The 17,344-nt window shown below is 49.0% G+C and overlaps 1 protein-coding gene across 1 annotated transcript in view; it reads right to left on the bottom strand.

Moving 5' to 3' along the window:
* Positions 1-12,531: 12,531 nt before the first annotated feature.
* The window catches only part of ALKBH3 (alkB, alkylation repair homolog 3 (E. coli)), a 91,261-nt gene continuing 86,448 nt past the window's right edge, over positions 12,532-17,344 (bottom strand). Inside the window, exons 8-9 of the mRNA XM_006865032.1 lie at positions 13,828-13,926; positions 12,532-12,644 (exon numbers count right to left, since the gene is read on the bottom strand). Coding sequence (XP_006865094.1) covers positions 12,552-12,644; positions 13,828-13,926 — 192 coding nt within the window. The 3' untranslated portion in view covers positions 12,532-12,551. The remainder of the gene's footprint in view (positions 12,645-13,827; positions 13,927-17,344) is intronic.

Here is a 17,344-nt window from a genome sequence, read left to right as displayed (position 1 = left end):
GATCCGAGTACTGATGGAGATGATGATTATCCCAGATGCTGCTGTTTGCTGTTTGGGTCCACCTGCACTTTGGCCCAGCTGCTTGGGTGGGGGTGGGGGGGGAGTGGAGGTGTGTGTGTGTGTGTGTGTGTGTGTGTGTGTGTGTGTGCATGTGACCACAACAAACAGCTTCTCTGGAAGGCTAACTACATGGCCTTGTCTGGAGGGTCTTACCTCCCAGCCCTGTCCCCTCCCCTCCCCACCCCCTTCCCACAAAGCCTGTGACTTCAGCAGCCTACCCGCTGCTCTGCCTCATTCAGAATTAGCACTTCGTCTGGTACCATTGTGAGCATAAAAGTGTTTTGATCATTTTGCTGGAGGGTTGCCATGACAATCCTCAGCAAGCTCCAAGAGGAGGTGTCGGTGTGTGTGCCAGGAGAGAGGGAGAGATGGTGAAAACCCTAGAAGACCCCTGTGATACCCCAAGTCAGACCTTCAGCCACTGGTATCCCACCCCCACAGCCCCATTTTTGCTTTGGTGACCTCACCGTCTAATCTGGGTCTTACTGTACATGGTGTAACGGAACACCAGCTACTGGCAGGCGAGCAGGGCTGGTTTCATGGGGGAGGCACCCTGGCACCCTCACTCCCAGGACAAATCCCAGGGAATGCCAGGTTGGAGTGGGGGGCAGGGAGACTCTGGGGGGACTCAGAGAAACTTCCCTGTGGGCCTGGCTTCATGATGTAACAAGAGCCATTTCCTTGTAGGACCCACTGCAGCTGGGGCTCTGGGACTCAGTCCTTCCTTCCTGCATACAATCTTGGAGGCCAGAGTGTCCCCTCTCCTGGGACCCCCAGTGCGAGAATCACTATATGACTGAAGATAAAGCCATGCACGACCAGGGACCCTGGAGTAAGTAGTTTCCCTTCTGTGACCTCAGGAAAGCTTTTAAGAAGAGGACAGAGAGGTTGCAAGAGAGGAGGGGCCAGGCAGAGCCGCAGCCAGGGAGGGACAGAGCTGGGATGGAACCTAGCCCAGGGCTCGCCATCGAGCCTCACTGCCTTGTGGTGGGCCCTAGACCCTCTCATCCTCAGATGCTCAACCATGAAGACAGCACCGTGGGCTCCAGAAAGCGCGTCTCAATGCTTTACTCTTTTCCAATGTGAACAGACAGGCTTTCGCACGACTTTGCGTTATTGACAGAACAGAATGGAGCACGAAGAGAATTGGCCTGGCACACAGAGGGTCAGAGGTCTGGCCAGGCAGCACCTGCTTCCAGGCAAAAGGCCTCAGAGCCTCAGACGTTGGAACTGTGCCGCTCGGCAGGTCACCTCAGCGCTGAGCCCTTTTCTGCAGCTGTCCAGAGTGGTGGTGCGCACGCTCAGTGTGGCTACCGTGTCAGGAGCCCACCTACGAACTGTCCTCTGTGTTTGGCAGAAGGACTACCCTGAATGAGCAGCCTTGGACAGTGGAGCTACCCTGATCCTGTGTCTTCAGTTTGACTTGAATCCCCCTTTTAGCTACCATCATAGGGGTTGGGGGGACAACAAAGGAAATGCTGTGAGCCCTGAAGACCAGGCCTCCACCAGCCTTGGCGTGGGCAGCAGCAGGAGGATCCCTGGCAGTGTCTCCAGAGTGCCTGCTACACGGGGCTTCCCACTCCCCTGTGAAGACCGCATGCCTGCCCCAGGATCAAACCAGGTGACTTAGGAGAAAATAAGCTGTGGTCCTGTAGGCGAGACGTTCTCGCTGGATTCCAGGATATGAGAGTTGAAAACCCTTTCATGTAACATTCTGAGCCCGCCCGGCATGGGACGGGACACGGTGACAACCCCATGTTCCTGCCCATCCACCTCCCCACGGTTGGGGGCAAACTAAACTACTGAGATCCATGAAGGTTCCCCAGGCCTTTCTTCCTAGTTCCTCTTGTTCTGGAAGTTCAATATAATAGCTACATGCAAGCCTGCACCGATGGGTGGGTGGTGGCTCTGCATGAGGTGCCTTGGCCAGGAATCGAACCTGGGTCTCCCACATGGAAGGAGAGGATGTTCTGCCAGCTATGTCCCTCCTCAGACGCTGCCTCAGGACAGAGGTTCCTGCTGCCTTCCTCTCATTGCACTTTCTTGGTACATTGGGGTAAGTAAGGGCACCTCTGTTGAAGGCATTCCTCACCTCCCCACCCCTCCTGGCTTCTTGATTCATTGCTCCTGCTGGAATGGTCTCTTAAAGAAAAACACCTGGGGAGAGTGGCCAATAAAAGGACTGAGGTTTTCCTGAGTACCTGCCTAATGCCATGCACCTGTATGCAACATTGCATCCTTTTATTTTATCCTCCAAGATGACTATTACTATCTCAAAGTGTTAGCTGTGAAAGCAGGCTCAGAGCAGTAACTCTTCCAAGGCCATACAACCAGGCAGAGGTGAAGGTGGTATTTGAACTCAGGTCTGTTAGTTGCCAAAGCTCTTCAAACCCACCAACATTTGCCAGAATGGTGACCCTTGGATCTCGGACAGGGTTCAAGGTGACACCAGCTGAGCCTGAGGAAGGGTCTGGAATTCTAATTGGCAATCAGACTCTTTCCCAACCTCTTATCCAAAGCAAACCGCAGAATCGGCAGTGGGGTGAAGAGGGGAGCATGGGCTGCTTCCAGACCCCTTCCTCCCTCTCCTGTGCCATGGCAGGCGAGGGGTTGGGCCCCACCCTACTCACAATGCCCCAGCTCGTGAGACTGAGGAGGCGGCCGGAAGACACGGATGGATCATGGTCACGCTTTCCATCAAGACTCTCCGGCATCTGGGAGTGGAAACCACTGTTTGAAGAGTACAAAGAAGAAAACCACATAGGCTCAGCTGATGGGGTCGTGAGGTAGAGGAAATGGGACAGAAGTACAGGCTGCAGAGCTGAAAGGAAGCTTCCAGATGAACGGCTCGGGCTTTAGACCCATTAGTTACCGCATCATCAGTTCAGCGGCTGTCGCCAGCATTTTAATGACACAAAACAGAACAGAAAGCATCAAACACATGTAGTGAAGCATTGTTCTTGTGTGTGTGTGTGATTTATTTTCTTTTTTTACCATCGGTTGTGGTCAAAAAGCTGAAACAGCATGAAGGCCATTGGCTTAGTTCTCCAGTCATACTAGCACAGGGCCACAAACAGAAATGTCGGCTCTCGGTTTAGGAGGCTACAAGTTCAAATTCAGGGCACCAGCTCTTGGGGGAAGTTCCTTGTTTCCTTCCAACATCTGTGGTCTTGGCATTCTTTGGAGAGCTCCGTGAGTCTTGGCATTAATATTTCCCTAGGTCTAGGAGGTTCTCTTCTTTCTCAGTGGTACTGAAGTCCCCATTCTCTGAAGCTCGCTTCTCTCCTTTTATCTCCATGACAGCGGGATCTCCCAGTCTTTTCTTATCTTTGCTTTATAGATGAAGAGAGTCTTTCAAAGGCCCTGTGGCAGCCAGCAAAGGAGCTGGACTAGAAACACAACACTCGCTTGCCTTACTGATTGGGCCTGGGGAGGTGGCGGTGGAGGGTTGGAGGAGGCAGGATTCTCCTACCCTGCTGCTGCGGTGAGGTAATACTCCACTCCCAGGATGATCAGAAAGGCAACATGCATCCTTCTCCCAAACTCCCTTATTCTCTTTTCCACGAGAGGAGGAGAAATCACTTGCCTGCCCCCCGGCTCCCATGTCCCCCACATGGAGGGACAGCTGGGAAGGACCAGCCTCCACTTCTGGAAGCAGGTCTGGAGGCCCACCCATTCCCCATGTGCAGTGTTCTCCTGGCCTGCTGTGTCCACTTTCCCTTGAACAAGGTGCCCCAAGGTCTAGACTTGGTGAGGGAGGTATTAAGCAGTCTGGCTGGGTCACGGACCTAAGCCAAGGTCTCCATTATCAGTAATAACGTTTACATTGTGACCTCCTGAGTTCTGTGCCTATTCTCATTGCTTCAGTCCTCACGGGAGAAAGGAAGTTACTGGTACCTAAAAGCCCAATAGTCTCTCCTGGCCATTCCCACACATATGGGGCCTGTCACTTGGGCTTATACTGGTTTCCCCTCACTCCACCCTTCTCTGCTTGGAGCCACTCCTAGTCCTCAGTGGTTCCCACTGCCTAAGGGGAACCATGAACCTGAGCTGGGTCTCCTCTCTCCTGCTCACCACTCCCTACTGCAGGACCCTCACTGGTCATAGCTGTCACTTCCCAGGATCCTCCTACCCATTCTCCACCAGCTGCCTCCCCTGGCCACCACCCTACACTCCGTCCATGTCTCCCATTCCTGTAGCACTGGCTGTCGGGACTCGGATGGCATTGCCACCTGCCATCTCCACCGAATCACTGAGGGACTTTGAGTGTGCCTGTTTTCCCCACTGGTGGGGGTGGTGATTGCATGTCTTGGAGTCAGTTCGAACTCTGAGAGACCCTTACAGGGCTTCTGAGGCTGTAAATCTTTTCGGGAGCAGAAAGCTTCCTCTTTCTCCCATGGAGACTGGGACTGCTGACCTTGAGGTTTGCAGTCCAGCTCCTAATCCACTATGCTACCAAGGCTCCTTGTTTCCCCACTGGATGAGAAATAATACAACAGCAAAGCTAAGCTAAGCTGTCTTGAATGTTTGCTTACCCTGGGCCAGGCACACGACACTCTCCGTTGGGGACAAAGGGTCTATAGGACACTGTACACAGGACCCAGTTGGCACTCAAAGCATGACACGAGTTTCTCGAACCTGCTCCAGCCATGCTGGTGGGAGAGCGAGCCAGTGCTCACTCTATGTATTCAAAGAGTCAGGCACAGCCTTCCTTGGAAGCCAGTGAGCCCACTTTTCGGCCTTTATTCTGAGAAACCACCATAGATGTGCACTGAGGTTGAGCACAGGGCGGCTGCACACAGCTCTGCTGTCCTTAAGAGCAGCTAAGCCTCCTTCCTTCAGTTGTAAAATGTGGATAAAAATAGTGTCTTGTCTGTGGGTTGGTGTGGGGTTAATCTATGTAAATCACTTAACACAGGCCCTGACACACAGATTGTTTGGATTGAGATGGGAATGAGGCCCAAGCCTCGGCTCTTAGCCTAGACACCACCCTGCCTCCAACATCAAGTGTAGTGACCTCTGAAATGGAGCACAAAGGAGCTCTGGTGGTGCAGTGGTTCGGTGCTCAGGTGCTAAGCAAAAGGTTGGAAGTTCAAGCCCCCAGCAGCTCCACAGGAGGATGACTTGGTGGTCTGCTGCTGTAACCATTCTAAAACCTTACTGCTGTTCTGACTCACAGGGATCCGAGAGGACAGAGCAGAGCAGCTCCATAGCATTTCCACAATTGGCATCTTTACAGACGCAGACTGCCATCGGTCTCCCATGAAGCAACTGGTGAGTTTCAAGTGCCAACCTTTGGGTTAGCAGCTCAGTGCTTTAGCTACTTCACTACCAGGGCTCCTTCCTATAAAGACTTGTTATTATGTGTTTTCAAGTCGGTCCCAACTCATAGCAACCCTATATAGTGTTTCCATGGAGCAGCTGGTGAACTTGAACCGCCAACCTTGCAGTTCAAACTGACCTTATGGTCCAGTGTATTATTCCAAAGTGCCACGCCAGGCCTCCCAGGACACCCTAGAATGGGGACAGGTCTACTTTGTCCTATAGGGTTGTTACGAGTCAGATTCAACTCAACAGCAAAAGGATTTGAGGGATGGCTAAAGTGGTTATGAATCGGGCTGCGAACCACAAGGTCAGCAGTTTGAAACTACCAGCTGGTCCATGGGAGAAAGATGAGGCTTTCTGCTCCTGTAAACCTTTACAACCTTGGAAACCCTGTACAGGGTCGCTATGAGTCAGAACCGACTCCATGGTACTTAACAACAACAATAAAATAGGATGTGGAATGCTCTATGTTGTTGTTAAGTGTCGTTGAGTCGATTCCGACCCATAACGACCCTGGATAGGCCACTCAAAATAATATTATGGAACAATAACTAATGCCAAGCATCAGTATGCCGAGTAAGTGGGGGAAAGGCTATAATACTATAAGCTCAGGATGATTTTACTTTTGCTTTTTATCTAAAGCAAACATCTATAAAAATGCAAAATGTTGACAGTTGTCATCTCTGGACTGTGAAAAGGCAATCAATGTTTCTTTTTGCTTTCCGTTTGTTTCTTTTTAATTTCTTGCAGAGAACACATACTTCTTTTGTGGTGAAGAATAACAAAACCACTTAATTTTGAAAGAGAAAATAGAAGCCACAAAGTCCGTTTACTTCTCTGAGTAATGGAAGGGACTGTACCTTCTGTTTATGTGTCCCCCGCTGCCTGTGACACACACTGTCTGAACATAAAAGCCTTGGTCAGTCTTCAACAGAATTGCAGTCTGGCAATCTTGTTTAATCTGTCAGACCAAGGCGTTCTGTACCGGGTGGAGAAATGGCCCTGGAGGACAAGAACACAATGCAGGCCTGCGGGGTGCGTAGGGAGCCTGCTCTGTGACCTGCCGGTCTATCTGGGGCATGTCAAGAATTGGCCTCTGGGGGACGAGGCCAGGGACCTGGGGAGCATGTGGCCAGGGCTGCTGAGAGGGAGCCGAGGGCAGTGGGAGGCCACCTGGGCATCTGGGCGCTCTCTCAGGCTGCAGTGTGGCTGGATCTTAATGGATCAGCCTCACTCCTGCACTGCCTTCACCTCTGCCATCCTCCCCAAAGCCTCTGGCCCTCCCCCTGTGACTACAACAGATGCTGGGCCTGGTAGGATGAGGGTGGGCCCTGGGAAAGAATGCAGCACTACGCATATTTCTGTCACACACACACACACACACACACACACACACGCCAGACCCTTGGAAGGTGACTGCTATGTGGAGGAAACTGAGGCTGGGACGCTGACTGGCCCAAGGTGACTCAGCCAGGAAGGGCATTGGAGGGACTCCAGCTGGGGTTCCTTCAGCCTCTCCTCACACGGGCAGTGGCTAACGTGGAGGCCCTGAGAGAGTGGGCCATAACTCCTGACTTACAGGCTGACTCTGTACTAGCCTCACCGGGCACTGTTTAGCTAACCCCCCTCTTCAGTAGGTGCAGAACTTTCAGGAGGACTGTGCTCCTGCTGCCAGAACACTTCCACATGCCCGAGACACTGGACTGGGGCCAGCGTGGACTGCTCCCGTGGCTCCTCCAGGAATGTCCCAGAAGGCAGGGCAGCCTGTCACCATCATGCTGCTTGTGGCTTTCCCTCCTGGGTGGTCCTTGGATGAGGGTATATTCCTCTGGGCCTCAGTTTTCCTTCTGTCCAGTGCTGGTCCTTAACCTATACCCTTCCAGAGCTTTGGGGAGACAAGGCCCACACAGGCACAAAAGCAGAGGGAGGGGCAGTGGGCAGCCTTCTTTTCCCCTCACTGTAGGTGAACAGATGGGAAGGCTAATCCTCTCTACTTTTTTGGCATATACATTCCTGTAAAGTTTTTCTAACCAACAAGAACACGAAGGGAGGCACTTGTTGGGCTCCTGAGTCCTACACTTGGGTGGTCTGAGCAGCAGAATATCCCAGTCCTAAATGTGCAAACCCTCCCTTGGCATCCTTCATCTACCATCTCACGAGCATCCTCTGAGTCACACTTCTTAGAAGGCCCCATCCCCATGCTCCATATGTAAGGAGATGGAGCTGGTGGTGCAGGTCCCAGGGGACAACTGCCTGCTGCAGCCTTGTGAAGGATCAAGCAGCCTCCGGGTCTTCACTGTTTACTGACACAGATCCAGTCCAGGTGGCTCCTTGGCTCCCGTGCATGCGCCAGGACACTTGGATCATCACAGGCACAGCAGCCGGCCCGCCCACCTGTCAAAGCGCTCACCCACACCCTTCCTGCAGTGGGTGGCTAATTGCAACCTGATCAGAGGCCCCTGGGAGCCCAATGCACTCAGCCCACCACTTCCTCCGGCTTTCTGCCCTGGTGAGCATTTGTCCAGGCTGCAGGGGACAGGGAGGGATTCTAGGGACTACACTGACTGGCCAGCCCAGTCTGGGAGGTAGGAGCTCAGAGCCTAGTCCATCATCTGTGTAAATTACAAAACCTGCCAGGTGACTTTCAGGAGCAAACGCAATTACAGATGGAGCAGTCCCAGCTGAGACAGCACTAAGCTGCTTGCTTCCCAACTTTTCTCCTTTTGTTTTCAAGTGAAGCCAGAGGTTGGAGTTATGTGTGTGTGAAGAAAGCATGGCCAGCTGCTAAGGGCCACAGGAGGACAGGGACTGTCCCTAGGATGGAGGGATATGGGAAGGCCTCCTTGACAGTGAAGGCAGTAACTGCACAGAAAAGAGCCGTCACATCCATGTCACACGTCTGCCAACTCCACACTGGATCATTTCAGAAAACCATCTTTTGGGCAGAGCAGGCTACAAAGGCACTGCCGAATGGACCCTGCTTTCCTGCACGGCTCTCTGGCACTCCCACTGCAGTCAGTCATGTGGCTCTGTCCACTGGATGGGAGACGTTTGCACCACAGTGCAGCCCCAAACGGGACCCAGGACAATGTCTGCAAACCGTCTCCAGTAGCACACTGTAACAGGGGTCTCTCGCATATGTACCTTCCCTCCAGGGAGGAGAATGGGGGGGGGGGGGGGGAAGGGGCAGCTGCAGATGAGGTCCCCTTTGAGGAGATGCATGTGGGTGGAACCATGTATAAGTGAGGATTTAAACAAACAGGATGCATCACTATGGAAACATTCGCGTTTTCAAAGGCACTGTTAAGAAAAATAATCAAGACTTCAGATTTAGCACTACCAGTGCCTTTGGCCAGAAAAGGCAAAGTGGGCCTAGATCATCTGTAGCCAGTACAAGCTGCCAGAACTCAGGGAAAAAAGACTCCAGCAGAGCAGCGACCCACCTTTGTCAGGGCTCCAGGGGGAGCGTCCAACCTGGAGCAGCACCCATTAGCCCTTCAGTCCAATCCAGGGTCCAGGCAGACTTGTGGGTATCACGAGGAGAGCCGAGAGCAAGGGTCACAGGACACAGTAACTGTGGCCCAACTCCTCAAGACTTGTCAATGCCAGCTGAGAAAGTGGGTTAGCAAAGGATGGGTGGGTCAGTGTAGAGCCTGTATTCAGGGCTAGGGACACAGTGTGAATGGACAGTTCACTGATGCTAAGTGTCACCTTGTCCCCTGATGCACACTCTCACACTTGTGCCTCAGAGAACAAGGTGACACTTAGCATCGGTGAAATGTCGCATGTGGTCAAGACCTCAATGTGTGGCCTGGCCAATTTCCTTGGGCTCTGCAGATGGGAGCCTGTGGGCAGAGTCCTGCTGTTGGTACATACCATGAGGAAGCCTGGGGTCCCTTCTCAGAGTCCCCGAACCTGCTGACAGATACATGTGAGGGAGGGATCCATGAGGAAAGACCCGTCTGTCTACCTCTGAGCCGTTCCAGGTACGTCTGCTTGGATATGGTCAGGACACATGGTGTTCCAAGTCATCTGCTTCAGAGAAGGCTGGCTGAGAAGTTGTCTGACCAGGAATTGATATCTGTCCCCCAAATGAGTTTCTGCAGTTACATGATCAATGATTAGCCCAACCAGTTGTAGTTGTTGTTGATGGTGGTGGCTGTGTACCATGGAGTCAGTTCCAACTCATAGCGACCCTGTACAGGGTTTCCAAGGCTGTAAATCTTTACAGAAACAGAATGCCTCATCTTTCTCCTGTGGAACAGCTGGTAGTTTCGAACTAATGACCTTGCAGTTCGCAACCCAATTTGTAACCACTATGCTAACCAGGGTAGTTGTTAGGTGCCATCAAGTCGGTCCCCACCCATAGTAACCCTGAATAGGGTTTCCAAGGAGTGGCTGGTGAGCCTGAACCTCTGACCTTGCAGTCCAAACTGACTTTGCAGCTCAGTGCATTAACCCACAGTGCCACACCAGGACTCTATGTAGCAAGCACTTTGTTGTTGTTATTGTTAAGTGCCATTGAGTTAATTCCGACCCATAGCGACCCTGTACAGGTTTCCGAGGAGCAGCTGATGAGCTTGAACCACCGACCTTGCAGTTCAATGGCTTTGCAGTCTGGCGCATTAACCCACAGTGCCACACCAGGACTCCATGTAGCACATTAGGAGATGCTAATGTTGATTAAGAGAGTGCAGCCACCTGTCCAGATGCAAAGGAAAGCCAGGCATCAAACCAGGGGTCCTGGTGTTCAGCTGTGGCAGCAGTGTGTCAGGGTGAGCCACCCTGAGCATTAGAAGCAAGTACATGGATTTAGTTAGGGAGGAGAACTCAGTTTGAATTCTATCTCTGCTACTTACCCTCAAATCAAACCAAACTCACTGCCATCAAATCAATTCCAACTCAGCAATTCAGGCAGGGCTTCCAAAACTGCACATTTTTGCAGGAGCAGGAAACCTCAGCTTCCCTCGCACAGCAGCTGGTGGGGTTGGACCACTGACCTTCGGTTAGCAGTCCAACACCCAGCCCACAGAACCGCTGCTTACAAGTCCTGACTTAACCTCTTGGAGACTCAGTTTCCTAGCATGGTGAGGATTAGGGATTATGTATAGAAAGCACCTTTGTATAGAAAGCACTTTAGATGGTGCTAGACAGGTTGCTGAAGCTCTAAAAGAGGGCAGCTTAAAACAAAACAAAACAAAACAAAAAAAACAAAGCCTGTTTTTCTTCCCCAGCGCCCCTTTTCTATCTGCCTCCTTTGGTTTACAGGTAACAGCAGTGGTGTCCCCCCAAATTCCTAGGAAAGTTCACCAGCAGTGAGTCATAGTGACAAGGGTTGAGTCACTGCATGGGTCTCCTATTTTGCCAGGACCTGGAATTCCTGGCTATTCCTAAAACCCTGTCATTTTGACTCTATGCCAACTACCTCCCTGACACTTCAGCAGGAATGCTGTTTGTGGTGGGATCTGACGTATGGTGTCTGTAGCGACAACAAGCTGTCTGCATTGGAGGATAAGCCTGTTTCACCAACAGGCACAGCAGCGATGGGCAGAGGTCACAGTGGCCAGTGACGCAGGGCAGACATGATCACGTTAAGAGGGACACCGTAAACTTGGAGCAACTTGTCAGCACTTTCATTTGTAGGAAAGGATGAGAAACTTCAAGCACACAATCAAAGCTGGTTGCACCATCCTGGCCCGGTTTTGCTTGTTTTAATGGGAGAACACCTGGGAATTCAGTACAAGTTTTACTTTCTTTTCAGGGGGATTTATACTTCCCTCATAGAAAAGGCTTAGAATGACGCCTGGATTGTATAAAGTATTTAGTACTTAGAGAAAGGAGCTATCTATGTACATGCTATACTGTTAATAATGATGATGACTTCAACGCACAAAAGCAGAAGGCTCAACAGAGAAGAGAGAGGCCAGCCAGGCGGGACAACACATGTGGGTTCTGGGTGAGAGTTTTCCTTGCCCTGGGCATTTCCCCAAGATCATAGGGATCATTAATGGACTGGAAACAGTTTGGACTGGAAACAGGATGAAAAGCAAGATGACAACTGCCACTTTTCCCCAGGGCAGCTAAGTAAACCCAAAGTCTCTTACCCTATTCTCATCCACTTAAACTCTTTTTCCTTCTCTCGGATTGTCCATATCTTGTGTGGGAATTAACCTGGCACACTGCTCCTAGGTCAAGAGGTGGAGAAGACACGTACTTTTGTGATGCAGTGAGGGGCAGCCACTCTGCTGTTTTGGGAACCTTGGTGACATCATGCCTAAGCCTTGTGGCTAGAGATGAGAGAGCACTGAGTCAGAAGAGTCTCAGTCACAGAGCTGCTGAAATCTTAGGGAAAGAGTACTATTAGGCAACTAGTCTAGTCCCTGAGGGGCTGCTCCCCTTCTATCTGGCTTGGGCTCAAATGATTCTAGTTAATTCTCGAGGGGAAACTAATCTATGTGGAACAGCTGTCACTAGCGGGCATTTGCTGCTCTTCAGGCGAAATTTCAGCGGGTTACTTCCCATGACATCACTCAATTCTTCCTCCCTTTAAAGAGACAGTGCTCTCCTATATCCAAGTCACCAGAAGACTGCTTGCAGAGGCTGGACTGGCGGGAACTGCCTTCATGTCTTTATTTGGGGCTCAAGACCTGAGACTGAGGCAAGTCCCACCCTGAGTGTTCCTTGACTATGCAGCTTCCATTATAACAGCTTCCAAGCCAAGGTGCTGAAGAGTCACAGCAGACTTTAACAGAGCACTGTGAAAACACCGCTGTTTGGGTCTCAACAGCTGTCTGCTTACAGAAGGTTCCAGAGTCACTGACGCATGTTTATGTCTCCACTGAAGTCACCAGGAACACACACGTGCCCATCTTTCCCAGAGACACAGTCCTTCCTGATGAAGGGAGAGGGCTCTGGACCAAGACATCTGTGAGCACCCCACAGCGGGTTTCTATTTGCAATGATGAGGGAAGTCCAGGCCCCCAGAAAGCACACTACCCACAGCAACTATTGGCTGCCACCTAATAGGACTCAGAGCTGGGAAACAAATCTCACCCTCATCTTCAAACAATCCTCTTGCAGACACACACCACAAGGCCACCCAGTCCCACATCTCCCTGCTCCTTCCCTCCTGGTGGGAACTCTGCTCTGCTCTCTCAGGCCTCACGTCACCAGTGTGGCCCCTGAGGGTCTGGATAAACCGTCCGAAAGGTCAGGTTGACTCTTGCCTCTCTCGAGTGGTACTCCTTGGGAACACGATGCTACATGGAAACAAAAACACAAAGACTTGGTTTAGTGAGAGCAATTGAAAACATCCAATTCAAAGCAGTTATGAGGATTTGATTGCCCCTAAAATGACCAGTGATAAGCTCTTTACAGTCCTGTGGAGAAAGGTTTCCTCCTCTGAATCAGATGCCCCATCCCCAGCCCCAGGGAAACAGGTAAGCAAACCGGCAGTGAGATCTTTTCATCTTTTCTAATTGCTGCCCTTCAGCCCAGATTCCTGCCATTTCCCCAAATCTCATAAAACGCACACACACACACACACACACAAGCACACAATCAAAGCTGGTTGCACCATCCTGGCCCGGTGTTGCCTGTTTTAATGGGAGAACACCTGGGAATTCAGTACAAGTTTTACTTTCTTTTCAGGAGGAGTTATACTTCCCTCAGAGAAAAGGCTTAGAATGACGCTTGGAGGTCAAAGTGGAGGCAGGCGACTCCTTTCTCACACTAACTCTTCATACATGCACATACACACCTTAAATTCTTCAAAGATGAACACACGCACCTTAAACTCGTCATACATGAACACATGCACCTTAAAACTGGCCTGGCCTAAATCCAATAGAGCACCCATTAGCCACTTGAGGCAACTTAAATATTTAAACTAATTCAATAAAAAATTCAGTTCCTCAGCACAGTAGCCACATTTCAAGAGGTCAGCAATCACAGGTGGCTGGTGGCTGTTGTGGGGGCTGAGTGGACTGAACCCACCTGTAGAAGGTTTCTGTCGTCGCAGAATGTTCTAGCAGACAGCACTGCTCTAGAGGTCTGTTCTGCTTACCAACAGCATCAAAACTCCTAGAATGAAGTGACCTATTGCTTCTTGCTCATTATAAAAGTGTTTCGCTTTTTGCATATTTCCTGTATAACTCACTGCCATCAAGTCGATTCTGACTCCTAGTGACCCTGTGCGGTGTTGTTGAGTGTCGAGTTGGTTCCAACCCACAGTGACTCTGTACAGGGTTTCTAAGGAGCTGCTGGTAAGCCTGAACCTTGTGGTTCAAACCATCTTTGCAGGCCAGTGCATTAACCCAGAGTGCCACACCAGGACTCCAACCCTAAAAAAATGCATAACCCCAAGTCAGCCAGAAAATGTGTCCATGGGAGAAATACCACTGAAAGAGTTCAGTGTTATCAGTGTTATTTGAATATTCTGACCTGCCAGTCAGCTTGCGTTGCTCCTTCCATGATTAGCAAGGTCCCGTGGTCCAAGGGTATCTTCACTCTTTCCACATATGTGTAGTCTCCATTCTCTTCCTAGAAAACAGCATTTATCACATGACATTGCTTGTGTGAGCCACATGCCACCAAACCTGAGAGTGCTCACAGCAGCAGGAACTGCTACTCCACAGTCGGATGGCAGTGATGCATGTACACTGGTTCTGTCACTCAGCAGCTCTGTGACTTCAGGCACATCACTTCACCTGTCAGTACCTTGATTTACGCATTCTTAAAACGGGGATGATGGAGATACCTGCCACACAGCACTCCTGTGAGGCAACCAACTGGGGTGATGGGATATGTGCCTAAATCTATGCCGAACCAAAAATCCACTATTGTCAAGTCGATGCCAACTCCCTGCCCTGCAGGGTTTCAAGACTGCAATCTCTACAGAAGCAGATTGCCATATCTTTCCTCCTACGGAGCAGCCAGTGGGTTTAATCTACTGAGCTTCTGATTAGCAGCTGAGGGTTGACCCACTGAGCAAGCATGGCTCCTGCTATATGTAACTGAAGTGGATAAATCACTCGGACACTGGCATACATTAAGCACTATACAGGTTCTATTAGTATCAACGTCCAAATTACAGAAAAGCCCCATTCTGGTCTATGGAGAAATTAAACATCTTTCACACAAGAGCTTTTACATCTGCCTCATTCTGTGCTGGGCTTTGTGACATCCTCAGAGTGGGAACATGGGCTTCTACAACACGGCACGGTGCAGAGCAGTTCCGCTTCACTTTCTGATAACTTGTGCTGAAATGTACCAGTCACCGCCTATGGTAAAACTGGTCACAGCTCTTCCCATGGCTGCTTCGGTGATTTGGAGATGTATGCATTCTTGCGTTTTTCGAGAATAGACAACTGTAAGATTGTTTGACTGGAAAGAAATGTTGCCAAACTGAGACTGGATATTATCAAGCCTTTAAGGATGGATCAGGATTACAGAAAATACAGGATTACAACATCTTGTATTTATAGTGACCCCTTCTTCCAAGAAGCCCCGCTGGTGCAAGCACTTGGCTGCTAGCCAACAGGTTGGTGGTTCAAAGCCAACAGCTGCTCAGAGAAAGATAAGGCAGTCTATCTTCATAAAGACTGCTGTTGTTGGTGGGTACTGTGGAGTCGGCTCCAACTCGGTGACCTCGTGCACAACAAAACACTGCCCAGTCCTGCCATCCTCACAGTTGTTACAATTTAAGCCCACTGCTGCTGCCACCTTTACTGCAGGGAGGGTACTTCCTCTTTTTGCTGACCCTCCACTTTACCTAGCATGATGTCCTTCTCCAGGTAACTAGTTCTTCCTGATAACAAATCCAAAGTATGAGAGGTGAAGTCTCACTCTTCGGGCTTCTAAAGAGCTTTCTGTCTATACTTCTACCAACGATACCTTCAATATTCTTCTAAACCGTAACTCAAATGTATCAATTCTTCTACAGTCTATCTTATTCACTAACTTTCACATGCATATGTTATCATTGCTGTTAGGTTTTGTCGAGTCAGTTCTGACTCACAGCGACCTTATGCATAACACAATGAAACACTGCCTGGTCAGCACCAACTTCACAATCGTTACACTGGAGGCCACTGCTGCTGCCACTGTGACAACAATCATTAGGGGCCCTCCTCTTTTTCACTGACCCTCCACTTTTACCAAGCATGATGCCTTTCTCCAGGGAATGGTCCCTCCTGCTAACATGTCCAATGTATGAGAGACAAACCTAGCCATCTTGGCTTCTAAGGAGCATTCTGGCTGTACTTCTTCCAACACAGACTTGTCTGTTCTTCCAACAGTCAATGGTATTGTTAAGATTCTTTTCCAAAACCACAATTTAAATGCATCCATTCTACAGTCTTCCTTATTCATTGTCCAACTTTCATACGCATATGAGGTTATTGAAAATACCATGGCTTGGGTCAGGCAACCTTTAGTCCTCAAACTGGTATCTTTGTTCTTGAACACTTTAAGGAGGTCTTCTGTAGCAAATGTGCCTAATGCAATATGTTATTTGATTTTTTGCTGAAAGCTTCCATGAGTGTTAATAGTAAATTCAAGCAAAATGAAGTCTTTGACAACTTCAATCTTTTCTGCATTTGTCACAATGTTATTTACTGATCCAGTAGTGAGGATTTTTGTTTTCTCTACATTAAGGTACAACCCATACTGAAGGCTGTGCTCTTTGATCTTCATTAGTAAATATTTTAAGTCCTCTTCACTTTTAGCAAGCAAGGTTGTATCATTTGCATATCACAGGTTGTTAATGTGTCTTTCTCCAATCCTGATACCATGTTCTTCTTCATATAATCCAGCTTCTTGGATTATGTGTTCAGCATACAGACTGAATAAGTATGGTGAAAGAATACAACCCTGGTGCAACCTTGATTTTAACCCATTCTGCTCAAATGACTGCCTTTTGTGGTCTATGTATAGATTCCTCATGAGCCTAATTAAATGTTCCGGAATATGGAATACTCATTCTCCACAATGTTGTTCATAGCATGTCATGATCCACACAGGTGAAAGCCTTTACATAGTCAATAAAGCATAGGTAAACATCTTTCTGGTATTCACTGCTTTCAGCCAAGATCAATCTGAAGTCAACAATGATATTCCTTGATTCACATCCTTTTTTGAATCCAGCTAGAAACTCTGGCAGTTCCTTGTCAATGTACTGCTACAGACATTTTTTAATTGTCTTGAGCAAAATTTCACTTGCATGTGATATTAATGATATAGTCTAATGATTTCTGTATTCCGTTGGATCACCTGTATTTGAAATGCACACAACCATGGGTGTCTTCCAATATCTTGGCATAGATGAGTATCTCCAGTGCTGCCACAGTTTGTTGAAAGATTTTAATTTATATTCCATTAATTACCAGAGCTCTGTTTTTGGCAATGCCTTCAATGCACATTTAGCTTCTTTCTTCAGTATCACTCGTTCTTGATCATATGCTACACCTCTTGAAATGGCTGGTCATAGACTACTTCTTTTTGGTGCAGTGACTCTGTGTATTCCTTCTATCTTTTTCTGATGCTTTCTGCATCACTCAATATTTTGCCCATAGAATCCTTCAGTATTTCAAGTTGAGGCTTGAATGTTTTCCTCCGTTCTTTCAGCTTCAGAAATACTGAGCATATTCTTCACTTTTGGTTTTCTAACTCCAGGTCTTTGCATTTTCCATTATAGTTGATATTATCTTCTCAAGATACCCTTTAAATTTTTCTATTCAGCTGTTTCACCTCCTAATTTCTTCCATTTGCTTCAGCATCTCTATGCTGGACAGTACGTTTCAGTGACTCTTCTGACATCCATTTTGGTCTTTTTCTTCCTTCTATTCTTTTTTTTTTTTTTAGTGTTTTATTGTGAATTATGTGATAGTTTACATGGAAGAACATTAGCTTTACATTCTATCTATTGTATATTGTTTCATTGCCATGGTTACAATCCCCT

This window comes from Chrysochloris asiatica, unplaced genomic scaffold (assembly GCF_000296735.1).
Source record: "Chrysochloris asiatica unplaced genomic scaffold, ChrAsi1.0 scaffold00075, whole genome shotgun sequence".
NCBI classification, from domain to species: domain Eukaryota; kingdom Metazoa; phylum Chordata; class Mammalia; order Afrosoricida; family Chrysochloridae; genus Chrysochloris; species Chrysochloris asiatica.
The sequence above is the reverse complement of the archived record's forward strand: the minus strand, read 5'-3'. Positions and strand labels throughout refer to the sequence as shown.